This window comes from Barbatula barbatula, assembly GCF_947034865.1.
Source record: "Barbatula barbatula genome assembly, chromosome: 1".
In the NCBI taxonomy this organism is placed as follows: domain Eukaryota; kingdom Metazoa; phylum Chordata; class Actinopteri; order Cypriniformes; family Nemacheilidae; genus Barbatula; species Barbatula barbatula.
Window position 1 is genome coordinate 27,481,843 of NC_136766.1, and position 22,547 is coordinate 27,504,389.

A 22,547-nucleotide genomic window follows, 5' to 3' on the forward strand; every position below is an offset into this window, starting at 1 on the left:
TTTTTGCCTGTGGTAACTTGATTAGATGTGAACAAAGGGGCTGCATAGCATGGTGACCAAACGGCAGGGGAACAGATGGATTACATCAGCAAAACATTTCTTACTGTTTATCTGTGCTGCAACTGGATATCAGTTATGACCTGGAAAAAATGGGCTGTCAACATAGGCAGCATGCTAGGCTGAATAATACATTTGATTCAATTGAAATATACTGCAACTTAGAATTTGGCCCAACAGCTGTGTGCAAAAGTTAAAACATTACTTAAACAAATGTTGTGCCTGGTCACACTGCTCGCAGTTAATGCTGTTAATAATTTCTGAGTATATTTATATTTTATCAGAATGAAAGCGGAACACTTTGGCCTTTTGGCCTCAGTTGAACCACATGAGGGATTATTTATCCTACTGACATGCCTCATACTGTGCAGTTTTTAGTTTAAAATAAGTTGTAATGTAAGACCTGCATTAGCGTGGATTTCGATTCTGCGTGTGGCGTTAATTCCTTCTTGTGGTTCTGCTGTAGCTGTTTGCCAAGTTGCGGTTGTAGGTCAATGAGTGCATTGTGCAATGAGTGCACACTTCACTCATATGTAGTGTCTTTTCCCTCCCCGGAAGAAATGTGACCTTTTCAACTTCAGCAAAAGATCTAGAGCCCTGATATCAACCAGGCATTTTCCAAGTTCAATTCCGTTTTCCCTTAAGTTAAGGTGGATGTACTCTAATCGCTGTCATCCCTAGCCCAAGACCAAACCCATAGCCCTGATATCCTCTTCGGTACAGGTCAACATTTGACCTGTTTCTCTCTCCTTTATCTTAAAGGAGGAGTAACATGCTATTGCATCCATTGTGGCGCCTTTATACTCTTAAACGTGCTGTTTCCTCAAGCTTAACATGGTCAACTTGTTAAAATAGGATTTGGACGCATGACGTAGTTTTTCTGTGCACGATACTGTCCGCCAGCACTACAACCTGTTTCGGAAAGGTTTTTATAAGTCTGGTCCCTATTACGAAACAAGGATCCTATGGTTTTTGGCCATTCTCCTAGAAGAGCACGCCCATCAGCATGTTTCCTTCCTGTAGAAGCCGTGGTGGGCACCGCGCGTAATAGTGAATTGTAGTTGTTTTAGCTAATAGATCTAATAGTGGCACCTAAGAGGTATCCCAGACAGCAACAGAGTTGCGAAAATGTTTTCGTTTGTGAACGTCATTTCGAAGTACCAGTTTGGACCGGTGTCACGATAATTTGGACCGGTGTCACGATAGCAGTTAGTCATTTCAGAGTTTTCAAATAGAAAATACAAACAAATGATGCATTTCGATGCATTACACCTTTTAAAAACGGACAAATACAGAAGACAATTAAAACATTATGAATCGTGACTTATAAGATTTTAAAATAGCGGCGAAGCTAACCATTATAGTGAGGTCCATCTGTAGTCATTGCTGCTGTGGTTCTTGTTCTACTACAGACTCTGGGTCCGATTCTGGATCATATATGTAAGGCTCGATCAAAATGTAAGCCATAGTTAACACAACGTTATGACAACAACAAAACTTTTTGGTACAGTATTTACATCCACGCTACAGCTGGTGGACGTCACTCAGAGGCTGCTCATACTCGTCTTTAGCTCCGCCCATTGGAACCCGGCAGGTCGGCTTTCTCCGGAAATAATTGTTTATTGTTTTTCCAGAAAGAAAAAAAGCAGCTGTATCTGTCTTCTGTAAATGTGAGAGTTATGAAAAACAATACTACTCTACAGGTACTCGAGATTAACATAAGATTGGCAGAACCGGTTTATTTAACCCCTCCTTTAAATGTGTGATAACCACTTTGCCTGCGCGTCTATCTGTGTGTGCATTTGTGTGTGGAGAGTTTTTTATGTGGGTGTGTTTGAATCTCTGTGTGTCTATCTTCTGTGTTTTCACGTTTTTTAGTTTTTACTTGTATAATCTTATATGTTTTGCCTATAGTCAATATGTTTCTTGTACAGCTGTTTTGTAACAATGAAAATGGTAAAAAAGCGCTATATAAATAAACTTCAGTAGATTGATGTTTCCTGATAAATGTTCCTTTCTGAGGGAATCCACATTTAGGTGTGGGGCAAGCATTTGACTTGTGGTTGTGTTGTTTAGCCACAAAACAACAGCTTTACACTGAACTCAACATGATCAGCCATTTGCTAAATCTCCAAAATAAGCTTGGGGTCTGCGACTGAACTATGTCCCATGCAATTGTGCCTTTGCTGCAAGAAAACACATACATCTATGTAATTTGCACACTAAATAGACCCAAACATGACCTGGCACCACAATCAATCTCTGTATTATTTGTGAAGCGGACGTTGTTTGGGGATCCGGTGACCTTAGGATCGAGGTCAGTCATCGTCTAGCCATTAATGTCATCACACAGCCTAAGGGGGAAGGGGCTTTGCTGCTGTGTAACTTGAGATGCCAAGTGTTGTTGAGCTCTTGTCAATGCAAGGGCATTCCCATAAACAGTTTGATCATTGATCAGTAAAGAGCATTTGATGATGTTTAATTAAGAAAAGAATGTTGCCTTTTCTAAGCTACTATTGCAGCATTTTTACCTTTTTAGTATACATTTTATTTTCTCTTCCGTTTGAGCCATGCAACACTCTTATGATGGTTTTATTTGACATGAGGATTTCGTTTAACTTCAAAAAAAAAAAAAAAAATTGTTCCTCTTTCTTTCAGGCTATTTGCAGGTGTCCTTGTATCCACGCACAAAGGGACATGTTGACTAATTGGCGAGGCTGTTAGAAAGCTCTTTTGGGATTTAAACAGCGAGACAAACAAGTTTTCCCGTGTGGCATCACCTGACCTAAACCACTAGGTGTTTATCCTGAAATGTTTAATTGGAACAAAGCCTGATCTTCTCATACACGAAGAAGCTTATTTGTGTATGTGTTTGTGTAAGATGACGATATGGTGCAAAACTCTGATAATGCACAATGAAGAGATTTAATGTTTTGGCATGCAAATCATTTGCCGGTCACCACATCTAAAATACTCCAAACTCTATATATTTCATACACCACAACGTTACAGATTGTTGACCTCAACGGCTGGAATTATAGAGCAAATATTTGTATTCAAGTAGGTGTATTATGGGTGTGATAGTATGTGACATGAAAAAAGGAAAATGAATATCTCATTTTCAAATAGTGTTACTTGTAAATAAAAACAAGAAATAAAATGAAACGTCTGTATTGCAGTGGTGGTGTTGTTGTTGTTGTTTTTAGCTACACGAAGGTAAACTGCAAGTTTAAACACTAATAAGTTCCCCTGAGAGGAATGAACCTTTTTAGAAATAGCCTGAAAAGATATAAATTGGCTATAACACATACTGTACAAAGAGGCTTTTTCCACATGTCGCCAAATAGTTTTAATTGCATTAAAGGTTACTTTCACTGAATGAACTTTAAAAGGTTTTTTCCTGCAAATTAATTGTTCTAGTATGAAAAGTTTTATCTATCACGCTAAATTATTCAGAGGGCAAATTATGCTTCATGAGCACACCATGTTTTTTCCTGAAATTTTCTCTTTCTCTTTTACAGTGTGTAAGGATCCACCATATAAAATAGAAGAGTCTGGATACGCTGGCTTTATCCTGCCAATTGAAGTTTACTTTAAAAATAAGGTACTTAGTTTCTGACGTCTTTGTTTTTTAAGATCGTTATTAACATTAATGGGAGAGTGTCTTTTGTGTGTACTTTGCCTGGGCTAAATATAATATTACATAAATTTTTACCAGGAAGAACCAAAAAAAGTGCGATTTGACTACGATTTGTTCCTGCACTTAGAGGGCCACCCACCTGTCAATCACCTGCGTTGCGAAAAGCTCACATTCAACAACCCTACTGAAGAGTTCCGCAGGAAGTTGCTCAAGGCCGGCGGGGTACGTATAGGCTGAGGATGGCCATGGCTAACCACAGGGAACAGGAAGGACAAGTTGTCACTTCATGTGACCCACATTATGGTTTATAAAAATGCATGGCTTTTGTGAGTACAATGGGTTGAAGATGTTTATAATTGTCTAGTTTTCAACTGTTCTCGCAGTATTAACTCAACGATCAAGTAATTGAAATCGCAATGTTCATGCAGGAAAATAGACTAGTTTTCTCCTTGTGAATTTAAAATGCATGCCCAAAATTCACAGGTGACATTTTACAGACGTAATCCGATAGGCTTCTTGTTTGTACTTGTCTAACCAAACAGACCTTCAGAGATAAAAGCATTGTCAAGCAGTTGGCCCTAATGGAATTGCCTTTCCCATAAAACAAGATAATTCGTAACTTTACAGGATTCTATTGGACCTAAATTCAATCACCACATGAAACTAAAGTTGTCCTTGGCTCATTGCCAGAGGAATCCAGAGAATTTTTAATCCCTTGTATTTGTTTTGTTGATCTTGGACGCATGTTGAAGTTCATTGACTGGGACTTTCCCCAATGTCATGTTCAAAGAAATTATTATTCTTGTGAGGGCTAACTCTATAGATTTCGATTATCCGCTCTTGCCTCATTCCATTAATTGTAATGTTTTATGGATGGGTCTATGACACCATCTTGTTTGGTGCTTGACTGGCATACAGATGAGGCATGGCTGGCATCGAAAAGTTTATTGGCAAAGAAGGCAGTTGTGCGGGAACTTGTTTTAATTAAAAGAAAACTGTTCGCTAGGGCAATATCAATTTAGCTAGGTGGAGAAACGTTCTTTGCAATTTACCTGATTGTTTTGGCTGTTGAAAGGCATTCTGTCATTAGATCGTGCCAAGAATAAGCAAATTGCATTTGTCAAAAGTGTGTGTGCGCTTGCGTGTTTGCATTTTAACTGTATTCAAACTGTATTAAATGTGCTTGCTTTCTTTGCAGCAGCGGGATCCTCATAAAAGAAATTCAGAAGACTCTAAAGTAAGAGCAAATACCATACTCCATTTATTCAGCAGAAACTCAGCTGAGTTTTTACTTTGAAATATGCTCTTTTCTACACAGTGGGGAAAATGGTTACTGGAGTTGTCAAGCTCCTAACATGCACAAATCATAAGTAGCCCAAACGATTTGCAACATAGATTTCAACTGCTCTGATACAAAAAACAACAAATTTGCGTAAGGAACAGAAAATCTGTATATTTTTCACACCTCCTTTAAATTGTCAACTGACTGAGAAATTAAATTGCAAATGAAAAATTTACACTTACAGGTGAGGGTTTTCAAAGAAATGTCTTATAGACCGTTTCATCGGACGTGTGTGCCTGGACTGTAGTTAAAGGAATTGTTCACTTTCAACATACATTTTCATGATAATTTACACACCCCTGTTGTCATCCAAGATGTTTATGTATTTTTTCTTTAGTCGAAAAGAAATGAAGGTTTTTGAAGGAAACATTCCAGGATTATTCTCCATATAGTGGACTTCAATGGACTCCAAACGGTTGAAGGTCAAAATTACAGTTTCAGTGCATCTTCAAGGGGCTTTAAACGATACCAGACGATGAATAAGGCTCTTATCTAGCGAAAAGTTTAGTAACGTTCAGAAACGTTTGAAAAATGTAAATGTATATACTTTATAAACACAAATTCGCCTTGCTCTGTTCTGCGACGCGTGATCACGACTTCACGTATGACGTAATTATGCTGAAAATGTCAAGCTTAACGTAGGCGGAATCCAGGCTACGCACACAAAATGGCTATTTTGAACTACAAAGTTGACAAAAAATGTAATTTGTCATTGAACATTCTAGCTTTTGGACAGTCCTCCTTCTCCACATTTGTAAACACTGACTCTGTACTGCCTACGTCAAGCGTGACCTTTTCAACGTGATTAAATATTACGTGACGTCGTGATCACGCTTTGCAGAACAGAGCAAGGCAAGCATTTGTGTTTATAAAGCATATGAATTTTTTTTTTTTTAGAAAACTACAGATCGTTTCGCTAGATAAGACCCATATTCATCGTCTGGTATCATTTAAAGCCCTTTAAAGCTGCACTGAAACTGTAATTTTGACCATTGAAGTCCACTGTATGGAGAATAATCTCGAAATGGTTTCATCATCAAAAACCTTAATTTAGTTTCGGCTAAAGAAAAAAAATACATCTTGGGTGACTAAATGATCATGAAAATGTATGTTGAAAGTGAACAATTCTTTTAACTTCCGGTCTGTGGCAAGTAACGGTTCTTCTCAGTTTCTTTTGCTTGTTATCAGAAAAATTCTACAGGCACTCTGTTATTTCCTTATGTATACCGGAAGTTTAGGGCAGTCCACGTGGGCACGCATGAGCAGTAATGTTTACGTTGTTGCTTTGAAACCGTATATAAGGTCTTTTCCACACAATTATTGTATGATTTCGGAAAGAAGAATCTCGCAATTATGAATGAAATGCATCTGAAAAGTAAGAAACTGCAGTTTATTTTCTCATTAGTTCTCTTCATCATATCATAGGTAATGGTAATGCAGGAGGGCTCGACATCTCTGTTCGGCCAGCATCTGAAGCTGCCCTCATTGCCCAGCAGCTCATTAACACTGACCTTCTCGGATGCGAAAAAGATCAAGTCTTTCCCAGGGTCAAAGGTGAGTGTTGATCTCACTGTTCGTAGGCTTACTCCTGAAACTTCCATAACCGTGTTTGGCAACACGCAATTTACGTGTCGTCACTTTACCACGTGACCGTGTTTGCGTACGCCCCGTGGGTGGCAAAACCCTGGCAAAATGACTGCTTACAAAATCAGGAAACGCAACTCCGCGCAACATTTCAATGTCCAGGAATTCTTCCTTCCGTAGTCGCAGGGAAGTCGTGAGAATCACGTTGAGTCCAGCTGCTTGTAATTTCAGTTCCCGTTTCTTTGTTTCTCCTATTCTCCTTATTTTGCTGGGTGTTTAGCCACCCAGGGGAGCGGGTCCTGACATGTTCACATGGGAAAGTGACATCAAAATTCCCAGTACCTTTTGCATATTTCAACTTTGAGTGAAATGCCTCTATTCTGCATTTTTGGCAAGGATTTTAGACAGAAACTTTGCTTTAAGTCATTTCTTGGCTGCTGAGGAACAACATGCTAGCATTCCAGTGATGTGAATGGGCTACACTGGTATCGATTTTCGATTGTGTTACATCCTTATATTTAACACGTATACAGTTTCCAGCATTTTTATGAAGTCAACCTGAAATGCCTTTTTTAATGATTTGAAACCGAGGTAATCCTAGTGTCCAGATGTTGTCTGCAAGAAACGCTGTAGCTTATTTTAGCATCTATTAAATCATATTAGCCATTACTCCAAGCTGTGATATTTATTTAATGTACTTGTATTATTAGTCTCCTGTTTATTATCCCTTAGCTATTAAATGGCTCGTATTGTATGCAATGTTTTACAGTGAAGTTAAGATCCTAGCTGCACATGGAAGCTGTTTTAAATCCAAACAGGTCCTAGCGTGATTGATTACAGACAGGTCAAGGGTCGTTCACAGTCATCTTGGCCTCTACTTCTACACTGAATTGACGGTCTGCGCTCAATCCTTCTCCCCTTCATCCCCTAATTTGATGTTATTTTTTTAATTCAGGAGGTTGAGTAATGCTGCATCCTCTCTTTTGTGGTTAAAAAATCCTAGACAAAAACATTGATTACATTATTAAAATAAAGTGCAGGATCAATTAAAAATCATTATGAAACTGATGAACAGTGCTGTTTGTGGCAGCACTTACAACCCGGTGAGGCTTAATTTGTGAAGGCCATTTTACAAAAATCACCCGGCAAAGTGGTTGTACAGCAATCTCTCAAAAACCGCAGGCTTGTCCTACCGAAAGCTGCAGGTTTCTTGCGATATTCTTATTGGCAAAATGTAGGTAGAAAGTGTAAAAAGTAAAAAAATCAGATATTGCACATGAGCTTTGGTATATCTATGTGTGATTTCCACATGTCAGTATAGCCTAATCTTTTTGGTGTGTTACTATAAACGAATAAATGGATGACAGCCTATAAATCCTTCTGGACAATAATTAAAATTGAATGTTTATTAATATTGTGCTACTCTCATTATAGGACGGGTCCAAAAGCAATAGTGCTCTTACTACAACAAACAATATTAGCAGCAGCTCCCTCAAACTCCATAAACCGTCCAAGGACCAGAAGGACAAGCCTTCCAAAGACTCTAAAGAGTCCAAAAGTGCCTTCAGAGATTTCAGCAAGGAGTCTGGAAAACTCTCTAAAGATTCAAAAAAGCCCAAAGAGAATCAACCACTTCAGGAAGATTGTGCTGTTCCTCAAATGGGATTCAAGGAGCCCAAGGCCACGTCGAAGGAGCAGCGGTCATCAGAGGTTAGCTTCTCAAGCTTGGCACAAAGTAAACGGCGGCCTGCCTTGGACAGTGAAGGCCATGTGACGAAAAAACGGAAAAGCAGTTTTTCAGAAAGCTCTCAAAAACTGCCTAATTTGCTCCAGCACCATCATTCGGATAAAAAGGTTCTGAAAGACAAACAGCAAATCCGGCATAAGTCACAAAATACTGAACTTTCAGAGAAGAAAAAAGCATCAGCATTACCTCCTTTCCAGGCAGTCTTGGACCCAAATGACTCTGACATGGATGACATGTTCAATAGATCAGATGTAAGTTACTGTAATTCATAATTATTCTGCTTTCACGAATACTAGAGGTTGGTTAGTAATCTGCTTTATAGTATGTATATACCACTGATTTGTGTATTCAACATATCTTTTATGGAAGTGGAGTTTGGTAGGAGAGGTAGAACTGGACATTTGTAATTAAGTCTGGTCAAGGTGCATTGCCATGGTATTGTGAAAGTTTATCATTCGTCATGCTGACCAGTCTCTTAAAGGATTTAAGGAAAAGGACAGTGGTTTTAAGGTTAAAGTCTTAGGCGGTGTTTCGAACTTTAGCTACGGTTACTCCTGGCGTTTATAATACTCCGGCGTTTTCAACCCCTGAGAACGGGATTTGTCAACAAAAACTGAGCTATACATTTGAAAATGCGTTTTTCCCGTTGTAGGGAGGATGAGGAAAACGAAACGCCATTGTTTCGGCTGCACTCCTGTTTGATTGCATTAACAGAGCTACTCTTATAGAGGGAGATGAAATGGTTTGAAATGAAGTGAATTTCACGCGCGAATGATGCGAGTAAACTCAAAATGTTCTAGCATCCAACTACACGCGAATAGCGCGATTTACAGCGTTTAGTGTGAACACTCTATAAGGGCTAACATAGATCACGTGAGACACGACTATTGTCAATGTTTGATCATTTGCACGCACACTTTAAACCTAACGCACCCAATTCTATCAGTGATAGCTGTGTTTGGGATGTAGGAATGTCATAAAAACAAAAACACATAAACCTTGCAGTACTAGTGTATTGTGATTGTCAAAATATTTGATAATATCATTACTTCCAATTTTATGGGAACTGTCCCTTTACATTTTAAGCACAGACCATACAAAGGTTGTAAAATGTATTGTTTAATTCATTTAACTATTTGCATATTTATTTTTTATTTAATTTTAACAATTAACCTATAAACACCCTTTTAAAGCCACACAGCCCTTTATGATGATTTAATCTTTTTTTATTAATTTGATTTAGTGTATTTAATTGTGTGCATATTGTAAATTTATTTAAAGGTTATAAAGTGTTCTAAACCTTCTAAACGCTGAGTTGACAGATAATTATAAATGACATGCATCATGTAAATAACATATTTTTCATCTCAGCATTTTGTCGTTTGCGTCAGCATTCTGTCGGATGTTCAACATTTCTATCGTGAAACACTAAGCAGTTGTCAAATATTGAACGTTTTTAGACACTTACAGTATGCGAGTGTTGCCCGCCACGCTTTCAACTTTAAAACTGAAGTTTCTTCTTTAATTTGATTGGTCACTGTTCCGCTCCGTAACCAGTAACTCTCACCTCCTTTCATTTGATTGGCCACCTCACTTATTTTTTATATTGCAGTGTTGTCTTTAGTCAGTAATTTCACAAATTTCGACACACACACCGCAGACAAAATAGTGGTTACTGTCCTACGTCAGAAAATGGTTGTGTGTTGTGAATATATCACCAAAAAAAGCTGTAATTTCCACATTTTGGGGGCCCATAGTGGCGGTGAGGCCCACTTAGCCGGCTCAGCCACAAGTCTTTACATTTGAAATGTATTTATAAAAACGTATTCATTCAACGACAAATATATTATATAATATTTTCCTTTCCTGAGTACCGGCATTAGCATTAGCCACTACAAGGTTCTGGCTAAAGGTTGCAGCCTTTCCTTCTAAAGAGGCTTCGGTATTAAAGCCTGTTCATGCATAGTTTTTTAGGAGACGGAATATTTAATTACGCGCAGTTATTGTTTGGCAGCGGAGTGCGAATTAAGTTTCACCCTCGCTTTTGTAGCTTTATAGTCTTGTGTTTCCCGCAGCAACATCTCTAAGATACCTCAGTCTATTTAAAAAAAGTGATGTCTTTGCTCCACATTGCCGCGACATAAGGCAGAAAGTAAATAACGCCTGATAGAAATGACACATGCTCACGTGTCTTAGGTTTTACTCATGTGCAGTACAGCGATGCAAGCATTTTCAGACGTTTCAGTGTGGATGGGCAGCATTTGGAAAACGCTAGTGTGGACGAAGAGCGTTTTGATAACAAAAAGTCTGTTTTCAACAGAGTCATAAATCCATTAGTTCTTTAGAAGATGAGATCTGTGTGTTCATTTCATAGTTAGCTATTAATTGGAGAGTCCTTGGACTTGGGGTTCTCTGTAAACATCAAACAAAGAGGTTGAGACGGGCTCAGAGAGGGTTGAGATAATGGAGGTCTGGTGTAACAGGGGAGGGGATCCAATAAAATTGGTGCGTGTCCAAGAGCTGAGGTGCCATTTGTCTGCTTTGGGTGCAGGCAACCCGTCCCACCAATTGCTAGACCTCTCAGCCTTTTTTGGACAGGAAATCTGGCACAGAATGTGGTCAGATACTTCTTATTTAGGTTGTTGGGGTTTTATTCAAAACGAAAGACCAGTACCAATCTGATTGTATTGTGGATTGTCTAGTCCCTCATAATCTCTGCCAGCCATGCGAGGATCTTAAGACGATACTCTGCTGTAAATTCTGTCATGAATTAGTCACCCTGAAATCGTGTGTTGACCGAAGGACCTCCGATCATCTTCAAAACTCAAATTAAGATCATTTTGAAGAGGTCCTGGAGTTTACGTAAACAGCAACGTAACCAAAATTCTGTGCTTTGATTTAATTTGTGTTCCGAAGATGAACGGAGGCCCTAGGATTATCGTACATCTTCAGGGTGAGTAATTCATGACAGAATTTTCATTCTACGGCAGAGTATCCCTTTAATTTGGTTGGTCAGATTTTTAGTTTTTAAACAAAGCCATGTATAATTGATATATATATGCTAGAATATTTTAGGCTTTGATTGTGTCAGCAGTAGTAAGGTTCATTTAAGAGAGCAGGTCATAAAGTGGGGGTTGTTTTATTAGCTCGAAGGCGAGTGCTAAATGAGATTTATGTTTTTTCGACACTCGAGGAGAATGGGGAAAGGACACCCTGAATAGCTAAGGTTTTTTTGAATCCCCCTCATTGTAAAAGAGAGTAGGAAAGCAACTTCAGTGTTTATGACAAGTGACGAATACCAGGTGCCCGATTCTGTGGGTCGCCAGGTCTGTGAGGCCTGATGGTTCTGCTCAAATCAACATCACTGCGGTGCTCACGACATGAACACAGTGTGAATGTTAGTGCAGGCTGTAGAAGACGTTTAAGCCTGAACTGTTACAAGCATTAAAAAGCATTGAGAACTACAAGGCATTGGAAGGGGTTTGTCGCATATGCACCTGAAACCTTGTACACTGTACTCAGTTATGGCTTCCCAAACCTTAGAGAAACCCTTGTAGTCTTGTAATCTGTAGTAACCATGGTGAACAGGGAATGGCATTTTTAATTTTTGAATTATTATAGACATTAGTTATATTTATGTGACTATAATATTATCTGTGCTTACTATGGTACTAGTAATGTAGTTTGTGTAAGTTGTGACTTTCCTAATACTTAACACCAGATAAAGTAAAGCGCAGGTTAAAGGAAGTTAAGCGCCACAGTCATTGGCCATCTAAAGCTTATGTTGCCTTCTAGCAGTTCTAGGTAGACACTGGGGGTGGATGTAACCCAATCCTAAAATCTGTTTATGACGTCCTCCATAAGTGCTTTGCTAGCTTGAAGGGAATGGGACAATAGGTCTTAAAGGAGACCAGTTTGACATCCATTGCTAGATTTATGGCAGCACAGCAGACATGATGGTTGTAAATTCCCCAACCAGCTGTGTGGTGATAGTAGTGACCACCTGCTAGGGTGTTTGCCTCTGCTAAACTCATGATGCTAGCGTGAAGGGGTTTGCTTCGTTTTTGTGTTTATTGCACAGCGTTTCACCATAAATACAGAATTATGAGTGAAATCATTTTGACAGGATGTTGACACACTTATTTTCAACCCATATAATCTGTGCAAAAGACTGGGAGTTGAGTGATTATTGGAAGAGTATCATATATAATAAATATATGGTGACACAAGGATGCAGTTTATGTTTTGTGAAATATATACCATGTTTTGCTGTGGGTATGTTAATGCTTGATGTTACAATTTACTCTAAACTATCCTGGGGTTGTTTAATATATTAGTTTTTATAGCTCCAGTCGTTTTGGTTTGGTGGTCTGCTAGTCACCACAAACTGCAGACCATGTCCATGATGATGGAAGTTGTTTTTCATTAGCTCTAAAAAAAGTAATGTAGCATTTTAATGCAATGCCACAGCTCTGCCATAACTCAATGTTTGTCTGTCTGTCTCTCTCACTCTCACTCTCTCTCACTCTCTCTCTCTCTGTTCCTAGTTCCCACTTAATGTTGTCAGGGGTTTAAACCCAAAGACTCAAGCTGATCTTGTTGCTTAAAGATCTGCCAGGATTTCCCAATGAGCGATGACATTGGTTTTATTGTTGAAGGGTTGTGGGGCATCTTCAATGAGCTTTTACAAGCGTCTAGTTTGAGGTGGGGGTGCAGCCGTAAGAAAGAGGCATGAGCCTGATTTACAGCACAGGACCCTGAGCATGCGTTTGATGTCAGCTAGACTTCCAGACAGACAAACGGCAATAAAATTCAGACTGAAAAAAGGAGAATAAACTGTGAAAGTGAAGGAAAAGAAACTTCAAAGAAACAACTCTTGCTCTTCTACAAGCTCCGTGAGGGGTTCTCTTTACCACCCTGCTGGCTGGACTTTTGGCAGCCCTATTGTCAACTCACTTCATGGGAGATTTTTAGCAATGCCCTCTAACAGTAACTCTCACCAGCACTGTCATCTCAGGCAAGCAAGTGAGTCGTAACAGTTTTACTGTGAGTCCTTCCATCCTGCCATTCGTTTGTCTTATTTATGTGAGAATGCCAGGGATCAACATCTGTTTGAGGATGTTTGATAAGATTGTAGATTTGGGCTTGAATTGGTAAAGAAGTGAACCCTGCCTTATAGATGACTTTCTTTTTATAGCCATGTATTATGGTTGACCACCACTACTGAGATTACTATTGTAAATGCATTGTAAAATTGTCAGGAAGACTGAGGAACGAAAAGCCTGTTGCCATGTTAGTAATTTAAATTGCATTCTCTACAGTTTTGTCGCCATTTAGCCAATGTTTCCCTATAGAGTATTCTAAAAACCTTTCCATTAGCCACAATCAGGTATATTATTGTCCCAAACTCACTTTCCCCATTTGTTAAAGAGCTGAATGAACTCTGCTTGGACACTTTGTTCAAGAGAACCGAGTAGTTTAGTTTCGCCAAGTGCTCATCAGAGAAGAATGTAAACAAATTAATTCAGATTAACTTAAATGGCTTCTTTAGATGTCCTCTCTGGATGCTCTCCAAGAGAAATTAGGCTATAGTTTTGCATTTACCTTGCTTCCTTTGTTTTTATATGTTTGGAGCATTCAAAATGTTCCTTCACCTCATAAGATTTTTGAAAGCTCATAAAACTGCGCTGCCAGCTACAAGCACAAATATCAATTGAATGTGCGGTTTAAGCAAAACACGCAGTGGACTTTAATGCACTGAAACTTTAAACCTTGAAACCTCCAAATGGAGAGTCTGTGAGTCCATTGTAACCGAGCTCACCTTGAGCTCGGTTACAATGTCAGCTGTGGCCTAATGGTTAGAGCGTTGGGCTTGTGATCAGAAGGTTGCCGGTTCTAATCTCAGTGCCAGACTGAAGGGCCCTTGAGCAAGGCGCCTTACCCCTGATTGCTCTGCAGTAATGTGCCACTGTATAAAACTACTTGTAAGTCGCTTTGGATAAAAGCGTCTGCCAAATGAATAAATGTAAATGTAATGTAAATGGTGGGAAAGACTTTGTGGATTGCAGTTAATCTTTTAAATTTGCTCTACTTACTGTTCCCATTTATGTTAAGCTTAATGAAACTTTAAAGGGATCATTATGCTTCTTTAGAGTGCTATGCGTTCACGGACAACCCTCTAAGATTCAAGAAATGTATTATCATATCCACGTTAAAAAGCACGCACAATGAAATGTCCCCCTTACCTGAAAAATATGCAGTATGGGCCATAAACAACTCGATAAACAAAATAAGAAAATGTGCAGATAAACAGTATGTTGTGGAACATGTTCACAATTAATGAGGATAGTTTAATGTACCGTTCAACAATCTAATGGCCTGTGGATGAAAACAGTTTGTAGTTTTAGATTTTACCCTCCTGAAATTCATTCTTGGTTTTATTGAAAATGATTCATCATGGCTTGGGAATAAAAAGTATTTTCGTTTCTGTCAAGTCTTTTACATTGGGTAAATATCCTGTTTCTTCAGAAAATATGCTGCATCACCACGAAAAACAGGTTTCCAATTCATATTTAATGTTAACAGGTTAAAGACACATTTTCTGTTTTTTCTAAATCATTTTTATGGTGTCTTTTTTGGTCAAAAGTTGTCTTTGGTATAACTTATGCGTTTTGGCTTTTCATTTACAACGCAAACTTATGAAAACTGGTGGAAAACAAGGTCAACCTTTTAAAAAATGAAACCGTTAGCGTCTTTGTGTAAACTCTGGAAATGCTGACATCACACGCATGCGTGTTCAGTGTATAGGCATACTTGAATATGCTCCAAATTGTAAGCAAAAGTATACTACTTATTGACTTTTCTCCAGGAATGTGTAGATTTATTGCACCACTACGACCAGCAGAGACATATTATTTACATCAGGGGTCTCCAACCTTTTTGTAAGCGAGGGCTACCAAATTATCTAAAGTCCTCTAGAGGGCTACTTTTTGATCACATTCTTTCAAACTTAAAACATGTGATGCCTTATTTTTAGGCTCACAGAACCAAATTCAGTTTTCTTTCAGATATTTTTGCACTTGAATATATTAAAGCTTGCTAATAATAAACTTTCATGATGATGTAGCACTTGGCTGATCGGTATAGTCACAGATTTGTCAACTGTCTTGAGCATTATTGTTGAGCCCTGTGTTTAGCGGGCTCCTTACCGTACATGAGGGCTACCAGGTGCCCACGGGCACCACGTTCGAGACCACTGATTTCCATACACCAAACTTTAAACACACATAGGCTACATGCTGACACGGGGTATTTATAAGCTCTTTTGGCTTACTACTGGGTATGCATATCTGTGCAGGAGCGTACGGTTTCTTTACAGACAGGCTTTTTACATTTTATTCTAAACCCCGGTTAAATCCTGGGTTATCTATGTTATGTTTCACACTGCTTATAATTGACAAGGGGTTATTCATAACTTGACCATTCGCATTGTACATCACTAAACACTATGAATTCTTATTTGCAAATATTTGGGTCAGCAGTTATGAGTGGATAAATACTGCAGTGCCAAACTGACTGAATAAATGCAGTGCATGGTCACTTAAATGACTTACTACTTTGCTGGTATACATCAAAAAATGAGGAAAAAGTAATGCGTGCAAATCCTGCACACGTTTGGCACCAAAATGCCCTGCAAAAGTGGTGCTTACCAATTTTCATAGCCCCAGTTGTAAACCGTACGTTTACCCGGGGTTAAAAGCTGGGTCTAGAAGCTAACCTGGGGTAAAGCGCAGTGAGAAGTCTTTGTGACATCAACTACTGGCCCCGCATGCATAATGCAGCGTTTTTAGTCATTTGTTTTTGGATTCATGTAAATCCACATCGCTTTGACAATGTTGTCGTGTAAAACTTTTCGAAAAGCAGAAACGTTTTGTTTTTCATTTTGTTAACAGGGCCATAGATGCTTTTATAAGCCTACATATAGGATACAATCAATCACAGTCCCATTGTTCTGAGAGGCTTTAGTCTGCAGTGAGGTATTGCCCTAGGAGTTCAAAGGTGCCTCGTAAATTGTGGTATCATCAATTGATGCAACAGTTCAAAGAAGTCTTCTCTAAATATTGTCAGTATGGTAGACATACAAGTCTCCTTTTACTTGAGACCTCATTTTGGCGGCTTGGGTTCGGTGTTATCCTTTTTGGCAATAAGTAGAGACATTAGTGTTTGTTGTTTCTGGGTTTATATCTTTGGATTGTAGTTAAATTGCTTGATAATACAATGCCTTGCGTGCCATCCTCTGGAGATCGAGGAGGAGATGTGTGAGTGAACATTGCTCAAAGTGTGATCATAAATCAGACTTCATTAGGTGGGGCGAAGGGAGAACCCATTGATTTACAGTTAGGAAGTAATACTAAAATCCGTCAAAGCCTTTAGAGTGGAGCAGAAGATCATGGACATGGCCTCATAAGTAACTGCATTTGGAACATTTTCAAAGCCTGCATTACAACATGTTGAAAAATGTTGTGACCTTACTGACAGATTTAGAAGTAAATCACAATTCTTTCGCATAAGACGACAGAAGATAAATGTGATCTTTTAGCTGCACAAATGGAATCTCACTTGTGAGGAACTAAACTGGGTTTGTAAACTTACAAGGAAGAGCAATAATGAGCAATCTTTTTATGTTGATAACAGCAAGTGCTTGGCAGGTGGAAAAATGATTGTATGTAAAGGGTTTTTTATCTACTTCAAATACTTATATACAGAATTCTTGGATTTTGGACATAAACTGCATACATCCCACAGTGACAGTGGTTTTGGCGTTCTTCATTTTCATATATTTTTCTCGTTCCCAAGTCGGACCAGCCCAGCCCGGCCAGCTCCAGTTCCAGTTCTAACTCTGGCTTTGGACATGGACATAAGCGTCAAGGTGATTTTTCTTGTTCTTTTTTTCCCCTGCCAATTGCATTTTATGGGTCAGTACCTAAAGAACACTGATATTCAGATTCCTGAACCATTCAAAAAGGAACCTGACCCTACTACATTAATGTTACATTTATTGCAGAGCTTTGTGAATTACTTGATTCTTATTGGTCAGTCACTGTATTCTGCAGTCAATCGTTTCTTCAACCCACTGAGCAGCATGTTTTGTTTACTGTTCTGAAAACCATATTTCTGCTAGTTTATTACTTTCTTTAATTCGTGTTGTTTACTATGTTCACATTTTTCATTCTGCAGTTGTAAGATGGATGCAATTCAAAAAATCAAACAAAACTTTTCAGGATTGGTTTATATATTACTTCTTTTATTTAAGTGTTAGGTCCTTTACGTACAGTAATCCCAGATTTGCACTCGGATGAAAATGAAGAGGAATCAGAGGACGACGACGATAAGAATTTGGACTCTGATATGGAGCGACCTCTGCACACGCAAATTACACATCGTCATCGCAGGTGAACCTCATTGAAAAACATTGGACCTGTGATTTAATAAATGGCAGCTAAATTTGACCAACTTGTAATATGGAAACCAGCATTACTGTATGATATCCTGAACTGCAACTAAATATCTGAACAATCAATATCTGTGACATAGGGTAAGTTTAAGTGATGGCAGTGACAGTGAAAATAGCTCTGCCTCTTCACCATTACCCCATAATGACCCCCCATCTCTAATGAAGACCACCAGTAACCAGGTAAGTTGCAATGATCATATCAATTTCATTGCTGTAGATGTGATGGTTCTGTATAATTCTTAAGCTTGAGATGGAAAATGTTACTTGTCACATATATTGGAAAATAGTTTTTAAGAATGACCAGTATCACTACATTAAGTGGTTTTGCATGAGTAAATCTATACAGTATGTGCACAAAATGTTGTTGCCATGTGTTTTGCAGTTTCGATTTGTTAATGAAAGACCAGGGTTGATGTTACTATTAAAAGTTTGTTGTGAAAATGTTGCAGTTACTCGAAGTAAAGAGTCCCATGAAACCGGCAAAGGTGGACAAAAATAAAAACACGGATTGTGACAAGGTAAGCAGCAGGGCTGCTCGATTGTGACAAAAATCATAATCAGGATTATTCTGTCCAATATTGAGATCCCGATTATTTAATACGAATTCTCATTAACCTTAAAAACAACATTGAAAATAAAAAACTAAATGTGAAGAAATACCACTGCTGAACCACTGTAAAGGAAGGGTGCGCTGTGGATTTATACTACAAGAAAAGAGAGGATCCTTGCTAAATGGCATGCGGCACAATAATCCTTTACCTCGATTATTTTGTTTTTGTAATTTGATGAAGGTTAAAATTTACGATTACGATTAATTGTAGAATAATTGCACAGCCCTAGTAAGCAGTGTAGTTCTTAGCTCTTCTGTGTTTTGGTTGATCTTTTTTGTATTCATTTAGATTTTTGTATAATGTTACAAAAATACGACGCATAGAATGTGTGTGAAAACTATTCAGTTCAAATTTGTCTATAGCACGTTTCACAATTTTCATTTTCAAACAAGTGTTTATGTGTAAATATAAAATCTACATTTAGTTGCAGCTGAGGTACGATAGAATTTTTCTCTTAAAAGATTTTTACAAAACATTGTTTGGCATGTCATATTTAGTAGGTGCGTGATTTATGATTCTCAACATTTCTCTTTTTCATTGATAAATATCTACCACAGGCATACTTGGATGAGCTTGTTGAGCTTCACAGAAGACTTATGGCACTAAGGGAGAGGCACATATTACAGCAGGTAATAAATGAGGGAACATGTAAGCCTTGTTCCAGTATCCAGTACAGAATTCTTCAGCAAAACAGCATTTGGAACCTCATAAGTGTCTGATTTGGTACAGTGCACCCGAAAAATATTCACACCGCTTCACTTTTTCCACATTTTGTCATGTTACAGCCTTATGCCAAAATGGATTCAATTAATGTCCTCAAAATTCTACAAACAATACCCCCTAATGACAACGTGAAAGAAGTTTGTTTGAAATCTTTGCAAATTTATTACAAATAAAAAACGGAAAAAGCACACGTACATAAGTATTCACAGCCTTTGTCATGACACTCAAAATTGAGCTCAGGTGCATCTTGCTTCTAAATGAGATGTTTCTAAAACCTGATTGGAGTCCACCTGTGGTAAATTCAGTTGATTGGACATGATTTGGAAAGGCACACACCTGTCTATATAAGGTCCCACAGTTAACAGTGCATGTCAGAGCACAAACCAAGGAAGTCCAAGGAATTGTCTGTAGACTGCCAAGACAGGATTGTATCGAGAAACAGATCTGCAGCATTGAAGGCCCCAATGAGCACAGTGGCCTCCATCATCCGTAAATGAAAGCATCAGGCCTCTTCCTAGAGCTGGTCGCCCGGCCAAACGGAGTGACTGGGGGAGAAGGGCCTTAGTCAGGGAGGTGACCAAGAACCCAACGGTCACTCTGACAGACCTCCAGCATGTCTCTGTGGAGAGAGGAGAACATTCCAGAAGAACAACCATCTCTGCAGCACTCCACCAATCAGGCCTGTATGGCAGGGTGGCCAGACAGAAGCCACTCCTCAGTAAAAGGCACATGACAGCCCACCTGGAATTTGCCAAACGGCACCTGAAAGACTCTTAGACCAGACTTGAACCCGATTGAACATCTCTGGAGAGATCCGGAGAGTGCACCGACGCTCCCCATCCAACCTGGTGGAGCTTGAGAGATCTTGCAAAGACGAATGGGAGAAACTGTCCAAAAATGGGTGTGACAAGCTTGAAGCATCATACTCCTAAAGACTTGAGGCTGTAATTGGTGTCAAAGGTGCTTCAACAAAGTATTGAGCAATGGCTGTGTATACTTATGTGCATGTTTTTTAATACTTTTGCAAAGATTTCAAACAAACTTTTCACGTTGTCATTATGGGGTATTGTTTGTAGAATTGAGGAAAATAATGAATTTAATCCATTTTGGAACAAGGCTGTAACATGACGAAATGTGGAAAAAGTGAAGTGCTGTGAATACTTTCCAGATGCACTGTATGCTTTACATGAGCAAAAACTTTGATAGATTGTGCTTAAAATGTTATTTGGGTCCCTGTTGAAAAAAATTGCATTTTGCTAGTTAGATGGTCTATGGTCTTAAGCAACTAGCTCCTGCTCAGGACCAGAAAATGACCAGCTCAAACCATGCTTCAAAACCTAACCAGTATTAAGGGTTGTTTGGTATATTTTTACGGTACTGTTAAAATATATTATTTTACCTAAACTAAGTTTTTCTTGTGTATAATATTGTTATTAATAACACAAAACTAGGCCTATATTTATTCTTATTGATACTTTTTGTACGGAGAAATATACATGTTGTTTACAATAAGATGGACTATGTGAGAAAAACATCTAATGTTCTCCACTGAATTTCATTGCATTCTGGGATTGTTTTCAGCTTGAAGGCTACATTTGATGCTGTATTACAGGTTCCTCAAACCAAGGTGTTATAAAAGACTGCATCATTTGGCAGTGCACTGGGTTTTAGAACAGAGCTGCAGTGTCAGAATTTCTAAAACACTGATTCGCAGCAGTTACCGGAAAGAACCTTCACTTTTGAACAGCGTAACTATATTCTGTTAGCACATGGTGACGCCTAAATATCGACATCAAATTTTTTAAGGAAGCTAAGACCATAGTGGACGCTAGGTGTAAGTTTAGAAACCTGTACATGTATATGTCATTTTGTGAAACATAAAATTTTCTTTGCCATAAGATATGGCATTGATTCTGGGGAAATTGGTTCGTGTCATTGGCAAGCTTTTTGTCGTTAATCTGCCACAAACTGTTTGGGATGACTAGGAAACAAACATTTAGATTTTAATATATTGACAAGACAACAACTCTTATCAACAGTCTTTTGACCTCATTGGCTAAAAAATTTAAGAATGACTGCACATCCACATTTTGCACCAGAAAGCGGTACGGGCGTTTAAATAGTTCTATTTACAATGTCATAACAGGCCTCCAGGTCTCTTCGTGTTTCTGGCCTGTGTTCAGAAGTAATGGAGGAAATTCTTTCCATATGTGGCTTTTGCTTTGTAGTGTGAAATGGATCAGGTTTGGGTCCCATTACTGCACAATTTAATCTGTGTGGCCAGTCTCCAGCCCCCTCGCTGTAATCACCATTGCAATCCCTTCTGAACTAGTGTGTGCTGAAACCAATAATAGGCTGGTTTGCAAACGCATCTTCCTTGTTACAATCAGATACAAGGTAACATGCAAAGAGGCTATGGATCCACCAGGCTAACTGTGTGTACTGGCACTTTTAATATTCTGAGCAATTTGGGGGTTCATCACGCAATGAATGCATCACATTTAATGCTTGTACTTAAATGACTATAAATCTTAGGGGGGCTTTAGCCCTCAGTGAGTATTTGAAGCCTCTCCCATGTAGTTCCTTTGACTAAATACATAATAATAAATAAGATAAATATAATCTATAATAATAATGATATAATTTTCTCTACTGTTTTTCTATTTAACTTTCGTTAAATTATTTAAAATATATTTTAATTGTATTTATGAATATTTTCTTGGAAACTACAAAGACTGCGGGTGATGCGAAACATAGCAGTTTCAATTGGGAAAACACTAGAAAACTATTCTCAATACATTTTTCCGATGCCCTTGATTTGTTTCCTGCTTACTATTTAAAGATAATTTCAATATTTCTTTTTCTTTGAAGACCCGTTTTCTTTTGTGAGTTCTTTTCCAATCGTATAGGTCATGCACACCTGACAAATCGAGAAAGCAGTTTCCAATTTAACCGTTCTTTAATTTGTGATAAACTCTGTCAACCGTCTTCTCTGTCATTAACATCTGTGACTGTTGACATTCAAGGCAAAGGTATAGTCCGGCCGTAGTAATAGGGAACCGCAGAGATGACGTATTTTTGTATGCAAAACCAAGAATCGAGTTAGCATGTTAGAACTTCCGGTTCAATCGCCCCAGTCAATAGTTCTTTGTTAAATACCTAGAATAAGGTTTGTGGATAACAAAACCTCGAAGTATTTTTACATTTTAATCTATGACATAAAACACACCAGTTATAACCAGCTTAAGCTTCTTAAAAACGGCAATTGCTAACAAGTTGCTGAAAGTGACTACATCCTTTGGCGGGGAGATTAAACGTCATCACGCATA

General features: G+C 38.5%; 1 protein-coding gene across 10 annotated transcripts in view; it reads left to right on the plus strand.

Moving 5' to 3' along the window:
* Nucleotides 1-22,547, plus strand: part of mllt3 (MLLT3 super elongation complex subunit) — a 37,069-nt gene that overhangs the window by 12,672 nt on the left and 1,850 nt on the right. For 3 of the 10 annotated variants that reach the window (XR_013787258.1, XR_013787259.1, XR_013787260.1), the window contains exons 3-12: nt 3,579-3,661; nt 3,776-3,919; nt 4,896-4,934; nt 6,465-6,593; nt 8,058-8,621; nt 17,227-17,299; nt 17,684-17,822; nt 17,965-18,064; nt 18,267-18,402; nt 19,053-19,124. Coding sequence is in view for 7 of the 10 variants with exons in the window: in XM_079466591.1 (XP_079322717.1) it covers nt 3,579-3,661; nt 3,776-3,919; nt 4,896-4,934; nt 6,465-6,593; nt 8,058-8,621; nt 17,227-17,299; nt 17,684-17,822; nt 17,965-18,064; nt 18,334-18,402; nt 19,053-19,124 (1,412 nt within the window). In the remaining 3 variants the exon portion in view is untranslated. Of the gene's footprint in view, nt 1-3,578; nt 3,662-3,775; nt 3,920-4,895; nt 4,935-6,464; nt 6,594-8,057; nt 8,622-17,226; nt 17,300-17,683; nt 17,823-17,964; nt 18,065-18,266; nt 18,491-19,052; nt 19,125-22,547 lie in introns of those variants that run through there. The other 7 variants (XM_079466591.1, XM_079466589.1, XM_079466587.1 and 4 more) reach the window with 3 other exon arrangements.